The following is a 20,018-nucleotide window of genomic DNA, read 5'->3' on the forward strand; positions in this document are numbered from 1 at the left end:
CTGGAGAATAACACTGCAGTGCTCACTCCAGATCAAAAACATCCAATACACCAGCTGTCCGGGAACATCCAAGAGGAACGGGGGGAGTTACTGCTGCTCTGGCCCCTCTTAACCTTTCCCGGTTTCACAGTGGTTTGCAGCTACCAAATTGTTATTTAGACTCTGAATGCCTCCTGTGTGTAGCAACAGCCGTGTTTATGTATGAATAAAAATTAGCTTGCAGTACCAGAACTACAGGAATATACCTTCTAAAGTAAATAAGGAAAAAAGAATGAATGCCTGAACTGGCTGAAAGTTACACTTCTTCCAAGTGAGGAAATCTTCTGTTTGCAAAGGCTGAAATGTCCAAGGAAATACACAAGGTGGCAAACTTTAAAGCTAGGCTGTGTTCTTAGGGTGGAAAGAACTCTGCAGCCAACCTTTTAAGGTCCCTAATCTTGGTGCTTCTATGTGCCATTTGTCCTCTGACCCTCAAGGTGAGATGGAGCTAAAGTCTCATATGCTAAGTAGCCGGAGAAGGAACTGGTGGGCTGCAACAGCCACTCCCCTGCCCCCAAATCCACAACGGAGGCAAAGGAGAGAAACAAGGAGGACCTCTCTGACTGTGTGTGCTTCTGGAAACTTCTCCCCTCCCCTCATCGCTGTCTGCAGGCCAGCGTCAGTGAGTGAGTACCTTTGGACTCACTCCTCTGATGGGAAAACAAAAAGAAATCCTTCAGTAGTAGAAAGCCTGCCTGTCTGCTGACCTCTAAGGCTGGAAAGAGACTTTGCAGAAGATGTGCAGCTCTGGCCCCGCAGCTCCGGGGTGTGTTTTCTCCTCTGTTTGGGAATGTCTCAGAACCGGAAATGCAGGAGGTGAAGTCACCACAATGCAAGTTCGCTTGCTCCTCTCAAGTGCAGCCAATGAAATGAAGCAGGGATCGGAAAATCCAGATCCTATATTTTGCATTACTACATGTTATACAGAGGACGCACACAATTGCTGCTTTACTCCTTGTAATCTCCACCTAGAATGTGCACAGTGTTAAGGGAAGGGAAAAGCTGAAGGTTCCTGACTAGTTTTCTGCAGTAATATATGGCTTCATACCAGGGACTGAGCGCTTTTAGGTAACTCTTTTAAACTATCCTGACTTTATCAAACAAATACAAAATAAAATAAAACCTTGCCCTCTCATTACAGAAATGTTAAAAAGTGTAAATATGGGGAGAAGAGAACACAGATGTGCCAGTTAGAATTCAGGGCTCTGTATGTCCACAAGTAATGCCATGCACCCTTTTCTAAGCAGGCGACTGAAGGCAACTTCAAAGAATGCTGCTGTTGTGATCAGAAAGAGAAAATACTGGTTTGTGGTTAACATGGGGGGGGGGATGGGGAGACTCAAAGAAAAAAGAAGAAACTTTCCATGCAGGGATCATAGTTCTGACTGATTGCCCAGCCGATGATTGCGGGAAACAGCCTCCCAGTCGCTTTCACTCTAGCTCTTGTTTCGGTTTCCCCTGAACTTCCATAGCAACCCATCTGCAGTGAGTGACTCTAATGTTTAATGGTCCTGCCATTAGCACTAATGCATTCCAAACACTCAGCATCTGCTGTCGCGCATTCAGATGGAAACACAAAAATAACCACGTTCGGTGCAATCTGTCATAAATTCCAGCTTGAGGTTATAAAATGACATACTGGGAGAAGAAAAGAGAGAAATGGCCAAAATTAACAAGTCACTTGGTTAAAAAACAAAACAAAACAAAAGGAAGGAAGGAAGAAAAAGATGGGAAAGCAAATACACAATCAATGTATAGAAAAATATATATGGGGTAAAGGGACATCAGGAAAAGAACAGATTTGGTTAAATCTACCCAGACTTGTCCAAGGGGAGGGCAGGGGGGAGAAGCTGCTCTCCAAGGTTGCTATTTGCGGGGCATCCCAGTTAAACGTGAACACAAACTGGAACACAATGGTTTGGGAATAAAGCCTTGAAGCCTAGATAGTAGGCTTCTATCCACCTGGTAGCATCGGTGGATGCAAAATAAATACATAATCCTGACATGATTACCTCTTCTAAAATAGCTGAAGATCAAAGTACCATCTTAATATCAGTACAGGGCTTGAATGCAGAATTGAGTGATTATAAATGAACATTAGAATTAAGATGGCTTTCTGGGCTGGTAATAATAAATTTATATAACCTAGCAATAGAAAATGTATCTTTTATTTGCAGATGTGGGAAAGAGGACACACATAAGAAAGTGCTCTCTGTTCTTGGGAGGGTTTTGCTGAGGGTGGATGAAAACATACCTGCCTTAGCTATTATTCTCTAAGGATTACAGTACCCCTCCCACCCCCAAAACACATGCACACATTAAACTCCCCTTTATTCTTCCCCATTTGTTATTTTGATGTTTGCATTTGCACTGCAGACAACAAAGACAACAGAGATCATAATCATAGGAAGCAGGTAATAACAGTATCTTTTATAATCTGAAGAGGTTCTCCCCTTCAAATCATGCTCACAGTGGCTGTGGGAGAGACAGAGGATATGTTAACATTCAATTTGCATAAGAACCTAATGTTTAGTATATTATGGAAGGCTTCAATCTGTCATAAACAGAAAAGGGTACAATTGTGAGAACAGGGTAAGTTCTCTGCTTCTAATAAAATGTAGGACTGGGAAATATCTGAGCTTTACCACATTACTGCATCTGGTTTTGCTAGAGGTTTTACAGAGAAATAAGATCCTGTCCAATTTTAAAGACTGGTTAAAGGGCCTGTAAGCATATGCAAATTTTCTAATATGAAATATGTTTAAAGGTTTTCCTCTGTTGGGCACCCAAAGCTGAAGAATGCTCTTCCCAGAGAGGCCAGCCTGACATTGAATGTGTTGTGTAAGGTGAAAACCTCAGGGCTTGCAGGATCCAATCTCTTTGTGGATACCTGTACAACACCCTCCTATCCAAGTCCTGCTTTCCTGGCATTCCCTCAACTGTTCTTTCTCAGAATGTCAGCTTCCTCTTTGACACCAATTAAGAACTTCCTCCCAGTGTCCTGATGAGCACTATATATAATGTGGGTGATGGTTAGAAATATGTACTAAATACCTAGAAACGCTGTCCAATGAATCTCCTTCCTCCTTTTCTGCTTCATTTTAGTACTGGTTGGTAAAAATGCTGGGAGGAAAACAAACAGCTTGGGAGAGTGGAAGTGATAGGAATACCTGTAACAAAAGGTATTGCAACCCTGGAAGTTCAGCGTGAGGGCGCAAACTCCCTAAGCCACCCATTCCAAAGTCAAAGGCAATGGGAAGTAGCGTGTAGAAAGAGACCGAAATCCCTATATGTTACTTCAGAAGTGGGGAATCTGTGGACTTCTAGTTGTTTTTGGACTCTTTATCACCTCTGAATACCGGTCATCCTTCCTGGGGTTGATGGGGGTTGGGATCCAACAGGTTCCCTACCCCTACTTCCATTTATTGCCCTTTATATGCTTGACTGGCCTGTGAAACATTGAAAGAACAGGCGCTGCTCTGCTTTAGTTAAGATGCGACCTGACTCATGTTTTGATAGCAAAAAGGCCTACGTGGCATGGCTGGCTGGGACAGGCTGGCAACCGTAGCCCTCTCTCTTTCTAAACACACATAGGATTGCACCCTCAGTTATATCTGCAGAAGTTGCCTGTAGTATAAATGGAGGATTCCTGCTTCCCAAATTACACAAGTGGATTACAGTAAATCATGTAATAGCTGAGAGTCACTTGTAACAAGAACAAAAGAGAATCTTGTGGCTTCTTAAGGTCTACCCAACCAATTAATGCACATAAGCTTCTGTGGACTGTAGTCAGCTGGGCATTAGTCCATTATCACTAAATTTGTTAGTCTTTATTGTTTTGCGGGACTCTTCCTTGTTTTGTTACAACAGGCTAGCACGAGGACTCCCTTGAGAGTTCTAGCAGGGATTCCTGTTCCTGAATTTCACAGCTAATGCAGTGATCACTTTATTTGGTGGTGGGATGGTGGTGGGAAGGGAGACTAAGAATTGCCTTGCACTGCAGTCCTAAACACACGCACCAGGGAGCTCCATGGAATGCAGAGAAGCTTACAAGGCTGTGCAGGCTCCCGCTGTAACAACGTGAGGCTGCACCTTCTCTGGGTATCGGCAGCTGAGATTGTATAAAACTTAAGTATCTCATATCATGCATACATCTTAAATAAGAGATGTTCCTTTGTCTCACATAGACACCAGGATATGACTGCAAAACCTGCAACAGATGTTTGGATAAGCATTGCGCACAGCACAACCCTATGCAGAAGTAAGCCAATTGTCCTCAGTGGGCTCGCTCCCAGGTCTGTGAGGGCAGCACTGCAGCGCACATGTGCTCTCTTCCACAAGTCTGGCAGGATCATAATAATGGAACCACCAGCTCTTGCTTTGCTGAGCTGCAAAGAATTCCAGCTGTTCCGGCCGGGGGGCCGGGATCAGCGGATGGGGTGGGCCGTGAAGAGTGTCCCAGGTATGCAAGAGAGCAGCTCTGGGCTATCCTGATAAAGCAGCTCTGCATTCTGCAGGGAGGTGCCAGAGCATATCGGATTTGGGTGGCTTGTTCCTAATTACCTGCGTCCTGATTAACTGGCATGATTGGTACCATTAAAAATATTTTCCCGAGGATTTCTGAACAGTTTGCAGCATAAAATAAGCTAGTGGCCCACAGGCATGAAAAATCATTTTAAAGAAGATAATTAACCTTTTTATGCCCCTCGCAGGCACTGAATCAGATACGGTTGATGCTGGCAATGACCAAATACCCCTTTCCATCTGTGTGATGCTTAGTGGTCTGTGCGGAATGAGGCTGCGTGGCTGCCAGTGGAGCAAGGGCAGGTTTCGGGCCTGCTGGTCCGCGTGTTACACTTGCCTCTGCCTTTGTGCCTCATCCACGGAAGAGGCAAGCAGGATACAAGCCTGGCACGAGGGCAGTGTCTTTCCAGCTCGAGGCAGAGCAAAGTGTGCTTTCCTGCAGGCGATGCAGGCTGCAAGGGCCACCTGCAACAGTCAGACCCCAGGCAGCTCACTCAAGGGTAACAGCCAAGGGGTCCATGTGGGGCTGGGGCGGCATTCCCTGTCCCATACACACAGAAGTGCTGTGCTACAGAAACAAAGGCGACTCTACCTGCAGGGGGTCTCAGGTGACAAGCCAGGTGCTGAACTGAGAAAGGCATTTGCGCTATTGTCTGGGCAAGCCTTCCCCAACATGGTGCCCTCTGGAATCTGTGGAACTACAATTCCCACTGCCCTGCTGGATGGGGAGGATGGTCCAATACACTCTGGAAACCACCAGGGTGGGGAAGGTTGATCTATACCACCCCCTCAAGGGGGACTGTGCACAGACTGCCTTGTTTCTTTCTCAGTGGGGACTATGTAGAATTTGGGGTGGTCAATTCCCCCCATCCTTGTGGCAAAGCCCCCTAAGCTACAGGCAAGCACAGCAGGCACATCAAGCTTGGCAGCCAATTCCTGGCAAGTCTCTCAGAAAGTCATGCCTTTACACAGTATTTAAACACCGAGTGGGGGAGCGCAAGGGTCTCCTGGAGCAGAAGTGATGCTCTCCAGGGCAGAGAGGAGGGCCAACATGAGTGTAAAGATCTGAGAGCTGGGTCTGCCAAATATGAAAGGTTCCCCCTTGCTGGGTATGAGAGGGGCAGTTGTCCTTGGGGCGCACTCCTCGGTCATACCGGTCTGGAGTCAGAGGAACAGGAGGAGGAGGGCGAGGGGGCCTCAGCCTTGGCGATGGGAGAAGCGGAGGAGCTTATCTCAAGGCCACTCTCTCCAGGTGCCAAGGCAAGCCCTGCACAACTGTTGCGAAGGGCAGGGAGAGGAGCTCTCAGAGCCAGATGAAACTGGTACGGCTCCTGACCCCATGATGTGGCATCAAGATAGGAGAGCTAGTCACTAGGGGGCTGGCATACTGGGAAAGGCAAGCTTGCTTTCAGAAGGGCCCTCCTGGAAGGATGGAGCTCAGACATACTCAAAAGGGTTTCCAGAAGTAGTTGCTTGACTGGGGTCAACAAACTGCTTTGTGCATGCTCGGAGATGCATTCTCTGGTGAGTTAGTTTATTGGATGTACTGTGGTGAATAAAGAACTTTTGCAAGGAATGGTCTGTTGCCTTTAATGTGCAAATGGGAGACACCCCAGCTCACAACACCCTCTCTCTTCACAAGTCTCTCATGTGATGTTTTCTTGGATTCTAGGTTTAGAGAGGGCACATCTGGGGACTCATGGGCACATCTGGTATTTTGAGAAACTGCCCTGGATGCAAGCACAAAACGGCTGCCATGAAACACTTTACAGGGACTGGGCCTGCTTCTCCCAAACTACAGCAGTCCACGGTCTGCATCTCAGACTCTGAAACTGGACTGGAAGAAAAGGTGGGGTTCGACTGCTTAGCTGAAATAGCAAGGCCAAGCCACTGGTGAGAACCTGACCATCTCCAGTTCAGGAGGAGATGCTGCAGAACAGGGATGGTCAGAGGGGGTCGGGTGTACTTTAATCAGTCCAGTTGTTCGATACCAGAGCTAGCCAGTCTGCTATTCCCAGCATCTGGCCCAGAAGCAGTGGGAGCCTCCCTGAGCGCAGAACCTTGCAGAGCCACAGTCCTGGGTAGCTCAACTGTACAGCAGCATCCTGAACTATCCCGCCCTCTCTTTGGGAGACACGGCTACAGGGGGACAAATCGAGAAGGTGGCCTGAGCTAGCAAGGCGAGAGATACCAAAGCAAAAGTGTGGATGAAAATGATAACATCCACAAAGCATTGGGGAGGAAGAAGACAAGAATAATGACCTGAGAAAGGGAAACAGCAGGAAGCATGTGTTTTCCAAGCACAGCGCTATGAACAACATTGATTTTGAGCTGAGGCCATCACAGCTCTTCCTTGTTGGGAAACAGCTTTAAGAAAAGAGACATAAAATCAAAGGTTTTTTCCTCCACTAGCAAGAAAGCAGCTGTTACCTGCCCAGGGGAGAATGCTTGTACCCAAAGAAGGAAGGGTGGCTCCTGGTGGATGCATCTTCCAAAGCACCTCATCACTTAGAAACCACCTCATTAACAGAATGTGCCCTGTTATCATACATTTTGCATGGTTTGCAAATGGTTCCATGGCTTGCGGAGACACTCTTATAAACTAAAGCTGGTGGGTGGCTCTAGCCAAGTGCTTTATTTTGAAGGGTGTCCTGCATTCAAAATAAAAAATAAAAGAGGATGCTGGCACGGCCGGGCATGTCCTGGGGGGCTAGAGGGTGGGGGACAGTGGGGGCATTTTACATCTGCTGTGTGTGTCGCCTTTTTAATGTGCTGACTGCGTGAGGATATTTGCCTTGGTGTGGCATGTTTCCCTGGGTTTGGTTGTGTGCACATGTGTCTTTTCTTTCCTCTCTGTCTGTGTATGGAGGGTGTCTTTTGCCTGGGTTTGGGGTTTTTGTTGGGGTGGGGTGGGGCATGGTGTATATTTTGTTTGGGGCTTTTTGTGGGTGCAATGTACGTTTTTTTACTTGGTATGTTTGTGTGGATCTTCCAGTTGCTTTCTGTGAAATGGATATTTAGTTGTGCTTTGTGGAAGCAAAAATAGAGTTAGTAGTTGGAGTCAGACCTCACGTCTCCCTTGTACCAAAGAAGATTCACCAAACAAGAGACTGGTTCCTTTTCTCCCTATGCTCTGTGAAGAACCCATGTTGATCCATTTTAAGATATCCAGCATCCCCATTGTTCAACTGGGAAATGGAGACTTGCAGCACTCTGGTTGCACACACACATTAGAACCAAGACCAATACTCTGAGTATCTGGTCCTGTGGATTTAAAAGCAGAGCAGCTGGAGAAGTTAGGGCTAGGAGAAAGTTTAAGCCCAGCCTTTCTTTCAGCACAGTCAGTGGGGTACGCGGAGTGGAGAACCACCTTCCCAGGCCATGAATATTAGCCCATGGCAGGGATCATGGAAAAGGTCCTTGGACCAGCTAGTACATTCCTGTACTCAGAAAACAAATAACTTCCTGCACATGAATGTCCTCCAACTTCCTCTTCTACCACCAAAGGTGGAGTTGGCAAGGGCACTGCAACCAGCTTTATTTGGGCTGAACCCAATAAAAAGTACTCTAATCAGATCCTCCACCAATTCCCAGATGGAAACAGAGGTACTCGAGTCCTCCTCACAGCTAGAACACCCTGGCCCACTGCCACATATTGGAGGCAGCTCTTTTCCCCTGCTGAACATACTCTTTGCTTCCTCTGCAGCCATATGTCCTGCACTACCTTCTGAAACAGCTGTGATAGTAAACTGCGTGCAAGAGTGCACCGAAAGGTTCAGTAACTTAGACGCGCTCAGCCAAACGCTGGATTCTCACAATGGCTCTCTGGCTGCTGTTTGGCAGAACAGGACCCCAATCCATCCAGCAATCATTCTCTTCTGAGAGGCAGTTATTTTGGGGGCAGGGGAGGTGGAGGTAGGGAAAGACAGGAAAGCTTGTACGTGCCACTGCACATGTGCGAACACAGGCAATTAAAGAAGCCACCCCTAAATTCTCTCCAGAAGTCTAGTCAGGAACAAAACAGGGACAATGGTTTACCGGGGGAGGCGGCAAAAAGCAGAATCCGTCTGTCCCTGAGATGCTGCTGCTCACACAAAGGACCTACGTCTCAGCAGGCAACCATTTTCATGAGGTTGGGAGGCTGGCAGAAACCAGAGCACTGAGAGAAAGTGAGGATGGGTAAAGACACTTGGAGCGAAGCCATCTATGATTCTGAGTGACTGGAGGATACAGGAGACGAGTGACAGGAGTGAGTATCTCTCTCCCTGCCTCCCTCCATCCACAACCTTCTACAACCAGCTAAAAAAGATGTCACTTCATATTGTAGCACCGGGCTGTGCAGAATCTATGCAAGAGTAGCATAGAGGGCCTTTCAATATTGGCTGCAAGACTATGAAGTGATTTCCCCTGCCCAGGCTGAGTCCAAGCATTTTAAAGAACACTCTAAAATACTTCTCTCAGTGGCCTTCAGTGGCTGCGGCTGTTCTTAGCTTGCACGCATGGTATTGTTCTCTGTTGCAATTAAAGATTTTGTGGTCACTTGAAAACCCTGAAATTCAAAGAGCTAAGCTGGATAGCATATTCTGTAGCAAGGACAAACGCAGCTCAGCGCCTGGGCATGATCAGCGATGATCATGATGAAATACCTGCTTATTGACCAGCCGGGCCTAAAGGCATCTGCAGCCGTGCTCCATGGGCTGGCCTGCAAGGAGCCTGGCCTGCAGTGACTCAGGCTGGGACGTATTTCGGAGCCATCACCCAAATGTCGCCTTCCGGTCCGGGAGGAAATTCTCCTTCAGTGTGCTTATCTGTAATTCTGCAGCATCAGCATCATCTTCGGTTAATAAGGACAGGCAGTTCCTAGGACATTCAGCGCGCCGAGCAAGGGGACCACAGGATGTGCTAACAGCGGAGAGCAGCTGCAGCGGCAGCAACTGCAGTAAGAGGATTTTAAAATCATTGAGACTTCTTTTTCTGTCTTTTTTTGAAGCTGTAATGCCAGGATAAGGTGTATGTATGCTGGGATGGGGGAGAGAGAAGACTCAGGAACAGGGGGTGGGAATTAGAGGAGAGATGCCAGAACATTCCTCTTTCCTGCCCTTCCTTGGTTGCCTTTTTATTTCATTTATGCTGCTCAGACTTGTAGCAAGACCGAGAGGTGCATTGCATGCACCTCGGCTTATCCCATGCTTAATTGGCTGGCGATCGGCTTGGGCTCAACAGACACAGTGATTTCCAAAGGGGCTGAATCACTGCTTGTCTGGAAGTGCTGCAAAAGGAGGACAAATGATGCAGGAGGAGGAGAATCCCCAAAGTGAGAATGGGCAGAGAAGCCTCCAGGACACACACACAGAAATACCCTCTTACCTGCCCCTTCCTATCCTGCCCTCGCATGCCACTTGATGCCCTGTAGGCAAATGGAGGTCAAAGCTGGGGGAGACGCCAAGGGCTGAATCCAGAGTTGCTGACCAGCTTTCCCAAGATAGGGTGGGAAGACGGCTAACCATTCTCAGCACTCCAGACAAAGGCAGGTCAGGTGCGAGGTGCCCTGGCTGCTCCCAATCATCAAAGGCAAGCAGGTTCTCTTAGTTCCTTTTGCCGTGCTTCATGATGATCAAAGTCAGGCAGCTTCCCCTTGGAGCCACAGTACCACCCGCAGCCATTTCCTGAACTTCCTAAAAGTCTGAGAAGGAAAAAGTTGAGAAACAGTATTTTCGAAAAGGAGATGGGACTGGATGTGGTGCAAGAAGGATGAGCTAGCCATGCATATCAGAGGTGATGACGGAGAGCCGGAGTGGAGTCTTTAAGCTCTTCTTTATACTGGGGGTTCTGAATGTCTGAGATAACCAAGATGAAATATGATTTGCTAATGTTTGCATGATGGCACAACGGCCCGTGGGTCGCACACAACAGGCAAGGAAACATCAGTGGCTTAAAGGGAAAAGAAAGTCACACACAGAGGCCTTTGCGTTGTTTGGGGAGGTCAGTGCTTTTGGCTGTCACTGGCCCAGGAGGAGGGTTAGGTAGCTGCTGACCGCAGATAACAACAGTCAGCAGGGTGTCCCCCACCGAGGCTGTTTTGTTTATTTGCTCCCACAGCAGTTCTGCACCGCCCCCCCCCACTCTCGCAGAAGTATCTGAAGCACATTGATTAGATTTGGCTGTGCCCTGGCAAAGGGGGGAAATGGAGTGCATTTAAAGCATTCCTTTACGAGGTGCCTAAACTAGGTTCATAGCAAGTGAACATGTTGCTGTGCTAGAAGACTTGCAGATCTGTGTGAAAACCCTAGGAGCATCTAGTCTGACCTGCATAATGCCAAGAAATTCAGAAAGTGACTCTGGAATCAATCCAATCACTCACGAGTTGAGCTACATTTTATAACAGTCAGCCCCGATTAGCTGATCGATCTCCTTTACTGGGCAGGCTGCTGCAATTGTTAATCATCTCCATGGTTAATAACTTCATATCATAACATCAAATCGGTCAAGATTCAAGTTCCACACTCGGGATCTAGCCCTTCTCATTTATCAACAGCCGTGCACAATCCTGGCCTCTGGGAGAGCTAAAAAGGAGAAACGTCTGTTGTAGTTGCTAAAATGTATGCGCAACTGGGGCCTGAATCAATTTATCATTTGGGGACCACCCAGAGAGCTTAGCAAAAGAGCACAGCTCAGTGGCATGGGGTCCCGGGCTCAATCCGTGGCATCTCCAGAAGGGCTGGAGAAGACCATTCCTGAAACCCCAGAGTGATCCTTCCAGTCCATGTGGTCCATTTTGGACTGGGCGGACCGAGGGGCTGACACAGTAGAAAGCAGATTCCTCTGCTGCTATGTCTGTTGTAGCTTCAAGGGAAGGTAGTTAAACGGAGTTTCACCAAGCCAGTTGCCCACTCAGATGAACTGCCTGGCTTGCCCTGTGGCCGCGAGTCATCAGTGGCCACCATTCCATGCTGTTAGACCCAGTGCACAGGGTTTTGTGTGCAGCAGGAAGACAGTAAATAGCAGTGTGGTCTGCGCTGGATCTGGAATGGTGCTGGCAATGGAATCTCTTCCACCAAAATACCCTCTGGTTTGTTTGGCCTTTTTGGGGGGTGGGGCACAACAGAAGTTCATGAGATCCCCTCCTGCTTCATGCCACATTGGTGAGGCAAAAGAGGAAAGAGCAAACCAGCTTGAGTATTGTCAGTCTCTCCCATTTGTCCAGTTCCGCCACCCCAGTTGGTAGCAAACTGATTGCTTGAGAAGTTTAGCAAGACTAGAAGTTGTGGCTTCACATGGCACACATGGTAGGCTCTGTAAAAGCTTGCCTCAGATCTCGGAAGCTTTTGGACCTCTGTTTTTCCTAGGTGTTATGATCATTATTTACAATCACAACTTCTTCCTGCTAGATCAGTGTCACCCTCCTCCAACCTGGTGCCTTCCTTATGTGTTGGACTACACCTCCAATCATCCCCATCCAGAAGAGCCAATGATTGCTCTGCTGGGGATGATGGTTGTATGAATATTTCCACAGGACACCGGTTTGGGGAAGGCTTCTTTAAGTAGCACCCAGAAAATCCACAGGTGGGAACAGCAATGGCAGTCCACTCAAATGGAAACGTGTCCCATGCTAATGTGGAGCATACTCTGGTTCTTGCATGCAAAACACCCAAGGCAAAAGCAGGCCAGCATCCCGTCTGTCTGGAGGGAGGGCAGGAGGGTGCAGGTGGGCCTGAGACCCCACTGCTCTGTTGTCACTGAGACCAGGCTTCTAGGCTGGGACCATTCCAAGCACCAGGTTGCAGAGCTGAACAGCCCTGTGGGACGGGTCAAGGTGGAATCTGCAGACCTCCAGGCTATGGGGCTGATCTGTCTTCTCTTGGAACAATAACTTCTGCTGCTCGCTTCATGTCGGCTGACAGCCCTGCTGTTTGCAAATGCAGAAAAGCACCGTGGCTGCCCTCTGGCTCATGCTCTGGTGATGTTAATAATATCTTGATGGGAGCTGAGCTACTCCTGTGGGAATCAGGACGCAGAGCCAGCGAGTTGTCAGTGAGGCAACCTTGGAGCTCAGAGACGTTGCCTGCCTTCCAAGGAGAAAATGGGCATCTGTGGGCTTTTTCCAGCACACTGAAACAACCCAATGCACACGCTTTGGGCTTTTGGTTTAAGGAAATGGAGGCTGGAGATAGGAAAGCTTAACCCAAGTGGAAGGGATTGTCCTCTATTCTTGCTATGGGCAGTGGAAGCTCAAGGCCATCTTTGCTCCTAATATATCCTTAGTCAGTCAATGGATGCTTGGGGTATGTGTACTGCTATTGAACTACATGCAAGAGAGAGAAAAAGAAAATGTGGTATCCATACTGGGTAGTGAAACACGCCACATTTTTATAGCCTTAAATGAACGCTACATATTTTCTGAAGTTCACCCACTTGTCTGTAAACCCAAGGTTTTTAAAATTATTATTATTATATCAATTGATGTACAATGCTACAGAAAGTGAACATGTAGTTAACAATGAGCTTGGACTTGGAGAGATATGAAGCCTGGGTTTTCAAAGCACTAAATGGAGACATGATAAAATATGTGAAGTTACCAAAATTACTGAGAATGGCAGCCAGAAATCCTGACTTGCCCTGCTTCATAATACAAGAACAAGGGTATAGCTAGCGGTGTAATTAAACTAAACACATTCCAAAATGCTGCAAGAAAGGGGTTTTTCCCCTCACGAAGGCTGTGGCAATGCGATTAAGGTACAGAATTCAGCGGGGGTCACGGAACATTCTGATGCAGGGTCACTGGGGTTAACCAGAATTAAATAAATTAAGCCCACTCAGTTTTGAACAGTGGATCTGCATTTGTTACTCCTGGGCTGTAACAAATCCTCAATCACGAGGAATAGAATGATGGACCTCAATGAAAAAGTTAATTTCACACCTGCTCTTCGTAGAAATCTTATCCCTTCTCTGGTTGAGTGGGCAGAATCATACCTTGTAAGTATTCCTCATTGTCAAGCATGGCTCCCCTTTTAAAAGCTATCTTCACAGATGCCATTTAGAACTGCAGGGGAAGCGGTGAGGGCTGGGATAGGGTGCCAGTAAGAAGCCCAGTATTTCAAATCTGAAGGCCAGATTGTTTTAGCACATTCCTTACAATTGCTTTTTGTATTTTGACCCTTCATATAAACAGCAAAATTACCCAACATAGGAAAAGCACTTCTGGGGCAAGGAGAGGTGCTTGTGCATTGGCCATGTGGGCAAAGCTTTGCAGAAATGCAGGCATATGAGGCAAAAGGCAGAGAGGTCCAGTGCAGGGGAGAGCAAACACTGCCTATCAACACACTGGTGCTGCGAAGGCAACTCAGTTTATGCTGGGAAGGGGTGCAGGAGGGGACGAGTCATCGTGTGACACTGGTGCAACCATCGCCCCATGAATGCTCCTAATACCCATGGCAGAATTACTGCAGGGAGCAATCTGGGCCCTGTGAAAAGTGCCCCTGCTCTGTAAGGGAAGCCGGTCCTTTGGGGAAGGCCTCTGGATCCTGTGCAGCCTTGTGCTTCTCCCCATTCCCACAGCCCCTTCCCAAAGCCCCTCTCCTTCCCCGCTATATGTTTATATTTTTTAATTTAATATTATATTTATTTTTTTATTTTATTGTTGTAAGCCGCCCCGAGGCTTCGGCGAATGGGGCGGCATAAAAATGTTTTAATAAATAAAATAAAATAAACAAAAGCTTCAGATTTATTTACTATGACTGCCTAATTAAGGCCATGTGTGTGGGAGGGATGAAGGTGCCCCCCCCCCCACAGCATTCCTGGAAGGAATGACCGCTGGGGCTCCTCGGTTCCATTCCTCCCTCACCTTTCCCCCACCCTCCCTGTTTCTCCGCCTTGCTTCCCACTCTTCCCTAGCAGAAATTTCCACAGTGCCACCCGAGGCCAGGGTAGGCTGCACCTCGCCATTCGGCGTGCGTCTCACCTCTTTGTCTTTCTCACAAATGAGACTCTGGCTGAGTCTCGGGTCTCGAACTCACTCAGGTGTAAAGCTACTGCAAGAGTGCTCAGAGCGCCTGCCCTTTGATCCCTGAAAGAAGTGGCAGGAATGTCAAGCTGCCTGGATAAAAAGGCACGTGCCTCCCTGAAGAAGGCAGAGTGGCAGGCAGTGGGATGCGCCCGGCGCCATGGCAGAGCAGCCACGGGCTGGTGGCTGGGAGGCAGAATTTCCAGCCCTTCGGGATTTTTTAGAGCAACCTTCAGTCACTGCTCCCTCCAGCTCTCCCTTTGCTCTAAGCAAGCATAACAAAAGAGAGTCTTTCGGAGGCAATGAAGTGAAAAATGCATGCTTTCAGCTATAAATCCATCTTCTGCCAGCCAGATCAGGGCATTGATTCTGTTGATGAGGGTGTCCCTCAATATTACCTCGTGCTCACCGGGTGACCTTGGACGAGTCACTGCCTCCAAGACTACCCTACCTCTCCTGGTTGTTGTGAGGGAAAATGGAGGAGAGAAGCTTGTACACAACCATTAACTCCTTGAGTACAGAGAGACTCTAGGTGTAACAAAGGGAAAGAAAACTGATAATGTCGAAAGTGCCTCACAGTATGGCATAAACAGGTTAAAACAAGCCTCCTTAACATATAGAATGATCAGCTGTGCTCTGAATGGGGCTTTTACTGGGTGTGCTCAGTAAATGAGCTGTACCTATGCAGAGCTGCTTGGGAGCAAATGGCACTGAACACAGAGAGACTTCGTTCAAGACGAATTTGATTGTAACTTGATGGCGCTATCACTTGTGAGACCTGCAAGTGCTCCAAAATGTCCTGTCCACAGAATCACAGAACAGTGGGGTTGGAATGGCCACTGGAAGGACATCAATTTACACCATCCCACTCAGATAACTGTCCGGTTTTCTTTTGAATTTCTTGGGTGGGAGGGCCCACCACCTCTCTAGGCAACTGGCTCCACTGTCATTCCATGATAGCCCTGTTCAGCTATTCCAAGTTGAAGGCTGCAGCTTCCTTTGTGGAATCTATCCATCTCCCATCTGGTCTTCTGTCTTCGGCTTTCCCTAACATGATTGCCTTCTCCAGTGAGTCTTGCCTTCGAATGATGTGCCCAAGGTATGAGCGCCTCAGTTTTGCCATTTTTGCTTCTAGGGAAAGCTCTGGCTTGATTTGATTAAGACCCGGGGAACCTCCCAATGTCAACTAAGGTGAGGGTGCAGCTAGCAGAACTAGGGCCTTTGCAGTGATGGTGCCCTATCTGTGCAATGCCTTCTTCAGAGAGGTTCACCCCATGCCCATACTGCACTCTTTTCAGCACCAAGTGACAATTCCTTTCTTCTCCAAAGCTTTTTAGTTTTTTTGGTTCTAAAAACGTATTAGAGTATTTTATGTCTTTGCACTGCTGTTGGTTTTACTTTGGCTTTATTCTGTGACTGTTTTAATTTGATTTAGATTTTATAGTACATTTTAATATGTTTATATTATGCTGCTCCTTGAGAGAGGGAGAGGTGCCAGCCACTTTAAAAGAGACAGTAATTAGGTCACTCCTGAAAAAGCCTAACCCGGACCTGGAAAATGTTAACAACTATAGGCAAGTTGCCAGTATCGCCTTCGTGGGCCTGAGTCGGTTGCTGGCTAACGCTAAACTCTCTTGAATGAAACTGATTATCTAGATCCATTTCAATCAGGCTCCAAGCCTGATTTTGGAATGGAAGCTTCCTTGGTTGCTCTGAGGAATAATCACTCCCAAGAGAGGGAGGGGGACAGTGTGGCTTTGCTGATTGTATTGGACCTGTCAACAGTTTTTGATACCATCAACCATGTTTTATTTCCTGGCTAAGTGACCCAGGCTGATGCTGCAGGAACTGTTGCAGTAGATACATTCTTATATGGATAGCTAATTCCAGAAGGTGGTATTGGGGGTTATTGCTCTCTCCCTGTCAGAGATGTATGAGGAATTCAGTGCAGTTCATTTTTGATCAGGGTTTATACTCAGTTTGTGTCTTCTGGACTGAACACAACACAGACTCAAATGCAACCAGTGGTTCAATCCGTACATTTGAAACCTTGCAGTGCGATCCACAGACCCACAGAAATGCATTTAATGGCATGTATACCTTTGAAGAATGCATGTCTAAAATGTGCAAATTTTAAAAATGTACATGGACACTTTTTACTCAACAGGAGAAGAATGCATACAATTCAAAGAAAAGCACAATTTATGAATATATTTGGAAAAAATAAGCATAAATATTTGCACAGATTTTCATGCAAAGACAAAAATCAATTAAATTCCAAAGCAATCTGATATGGACTTGAGTCAGAACAAGCTTTGAGATGAAATTTGGAGAACTTTGGTAAACTTGATTTTTGTTAATTTGCAGATCCCTCATCCTTAGGTAGGAATGCCCTGGTGGACCACAGAGCCCTGTTCTTTCTCCCATGCTGTACATAAAACTTCTGGCAGAGGATCTCCAGAGGTGTGGATGACACCAGCTTTGTTTTGCTTTCCATCGAATTCCAATGGGACATTGGCTCTTCTGGCTCAGTGCCTGGGCATGGCAGTAGCATGGATAGGGGCCAGCAAACTGAGATTAATCTGGACAATGTAAGGTCCTTTTGTGGCTGGTTCCTCTGCCTGGATGAGTGATAGTCAACCTCTCCAGGAGGTGGCTGTACTCCCCCCCAAAAGACTCAGGCGCATCGTTTGGCGATGCTCTTGGGACCAGCATTGTCAGTTGAGGCTCAGGTGGACACAGTGGCACAGAGCATCCTTTACAAGCATAGGCTGATAGGCCAACTACGTTCTTCTTTGGACAGGGAGATCCTAGCTCTGGGAACCCTCCTTCCGGACCACTGCCTGGGGCTGTGTTTGAAAGTGGCCGAGAATCCTCAGCTGGTTCAAGTTAGGACAGCACAATTGCTAACACAGACCGGCAGTTTGGTGATCCTGCACCAGTGCCTTGCGATTTGTATGGGCTGCCAGTTCATTTCTGGGCACAGTTCAAAGTGTGGGCCTAAAGTCCTCCACAGCTGGGGGCCAGGTCACCTGCAGGAGTGTATCCAGCCCTGTATACCTGCCCAGGCGCTAAGATTGTCTTCAGTGGTCCTCCCTGGGAGCCCCTGCATTATGAGATGAGGCGGCATGTGCTGAGGAGGGGCAGACCCCAGCGAGAGCACCCCAGTGGCACAGCCCCCCTCTGGAGAGACCTCATCAGCAGTCAGCAAAGACCTTTCTGCCTTCCAGGTATTTGAGTCCTCCAGCTCCAGCAAGTTCGGTGGGTGCATTTGTAGATCTTGGCTGTGCTGCTGGCTTTGATGCCGCTTCTCACTCTAGTTTTCCTCGTACATTTTCAACTTAAAGGTTTCCCTATTACGTTTTACTATGCTGTTATGTTTTAGGGTTTTAAGTTTTATTCCGTGAACCACCCAGAGAGTTTCAGCTAGAAAAGTAATGAATGAATGAATGAACAACTGTTATATTTATGTGTTTTTGTTTTTGTTTCTGTTCTAATCTTTACTTTGTGAATCGCCCAGAGAGCTTTAATGATTGAGCTGTACAGAAATAGAGTACATAAATAAAATTGGGAGCTTAAGCAGGGACAAAAAGAATCCACTTGCATCAGGAGGATTTTCTTCTTGCTGCCCCCCTCCCATTTGTCAGGATGAGTAGTTTGGCTACTTTGCGTTTCGTTGGGGAATTTATTTGCACTAATGCTGCCTCTGAAAGGAATAGAATCTTTCTTTCCCTTTGTCTTGCTGTTATAATTTGAATTCATTTTCAAGCAGAATACCACAATTCCTTGCTGAGCTATAGTACTGCCATAATTACAAAGTCAAATGCAATCATTAAAAACGCAACGTTTACTTGACACCATCTTAGATTGCTTTTCCTCCCCCCACTCCTGAACCTGCTCCGATTGGAATGAGTTGCATCAAATAATTTACAAGTGTGAATGCCAAGGGAAAAGCCTGGCTTCCATTGTCGTCTTGCACACAAGAATCACCTCCCAGCCGCTACAAACTGAGCAGAGCCCTGCAATGGGACTACCTCTGCCCACACGAGGCCTCTTGGGCGACTAAGATGGCGCGGTGGCAAGCCTGTTGGGGAACTCTCCGCAGGAACACGAAAGCAATGTTTTTAACCATCAGCTTGACCTTCACCTTCTGTCTTCTGACTAGCCTTATTACCCGCACACGTAGACAAAGGCAATACTAAAAATGAGCTCAAAATGACTTCATTCACTTTCATTATGGCTGGCAGGTGCCGAGGGACCAACAGACAAGAAGCAGGGCATCCGTGTATGAACTTGAGAAGACGGAGCTGGCTTTGAAAATCAAGGAGCTACAAAGGGAAGGGAGCAGAAGCACAGAGGAAGTAGAGAAAGAAAGGAGAGAGGGAGTGAACACAAAATGGCTGTGTGGAGAGACTGGGGAGACTGGGAAACACAGGGAGACTAACTTATTTTAAGGACACAAATGTGTTCCAGGGACCTTTTCTCTGATACTGCAAAACATTCATTTGATACACTTAGGGAATCGTTCAGGAACTGTTCACTTACCATGTTTTTAAAGGACATGGGCTCATTTATAAGGTATGTGCAAAAGTAAGAATTACCATGAATCTATCTGTCACTAAGAGAGCAGCTTGCAGTCCCTGCATGGAAGGCTGTGGATCTCCCCCTAGGAGAACGCGTTTCAACTTCAGAGCTGCTTCTGGAAAGTTCAGACTTTGCATTAACCCTTTGTCTGCACAGACAGAGCAGCTCTCACATGACTCATGCTGACTACGTGTTCTATTTATTTATTTTATTTATTAAAACATTTTTATGCCGCCCCATTCGCCGAAGCCTCGGGGCGGCTTACAACATAGATAAAACAATAAGTTAAAATATCCATATAAAATAATCTTAATTAAAACACACATAATAAAATAAGCCGCCCTGGCCAGATAAAATTCAATTGTATGTAAGCATGGATTTGTTGCAACAAGCAAGAAGTGCATTTCTGAGACGACATTTTGGCAGGTACATGGAGGCCACAGAAAAGAGATTTGGAGACTTACCCTGATATTGTCTTGCCAACGATGGGCTTTCTGGAACTTTTCTGCTGCATCAGCCAGCCTCTGAAAGCAAAAGAGGAGAGAGAGGGTGAGTCCATAATATTGTACGGATTGCCATCCTGAATGGGGGTTGCATTTAGCTGTCTGCTCCATCATGTGCAGAACACACTACATCATTTCTGCAGCTCATGAAGTTGCAGAGCATTTTTAGCATGTAATTTTGCTATGAAAAATGATTAAAGGTTGATAGGTTCCAATGATTATCTTCTATATGCAAATCTGATTTAATTTAATTAAATGCATGGTTAAACCAGTGGAAAAACACGTGTGTTGTTGCTTTATGGGCTCTGTTTACTCCTCTTCACAAGAATGTTTGGCTTCTATTGGCCTATGTGGGTCAAAGTCAATAG

At 46.9% G+C, this 20,018-nt stretch overlaps 1 protein-coding gene across 2 annotated transcripts in view; it reads right to left on the bottom strand.

Moving 5' to 3' along the window:
• The window catches only part of CACNA2D2 (calcium voltage-gated channel auxiliary subunit alpha2delta 2), a 658,873-nt gene that overhangs the window by 268,545 nt on the left and 370,310 nt on the right, over window positions 1–20,018 (bottom strand). For both annotated transcript variants that reach the window (XM_044451244.1, XM_044451243.1), the window contains exon 4: window positions 19,612–19,671. In XM_044451244.1, the coding sequence (XP_044307179.1) occupies window positions 19,612–19,671 (60 nt within the window). The remainder of the gene's footprint in view (window positions 1–19,611; window positions 19,672–20,018) is intronic.

The sequence above is a fragment of the Varanus komodoensis genome, unplaced genomic scaffold (genome assembly GCF_004798865.1).
Source record: "Varanus komodoensis strain SLA01 unplaced genomic scaffold, ASM479886v1 scaffold6_2, whole genome shotgun sequence".
In the NCBI taxonomy this organism is placed as follows: Eukaryota; Metazoa; Chordata; class Lepidosauria; order Squamata; family Varanidae; genus Varanus; species Varanus komodoensis.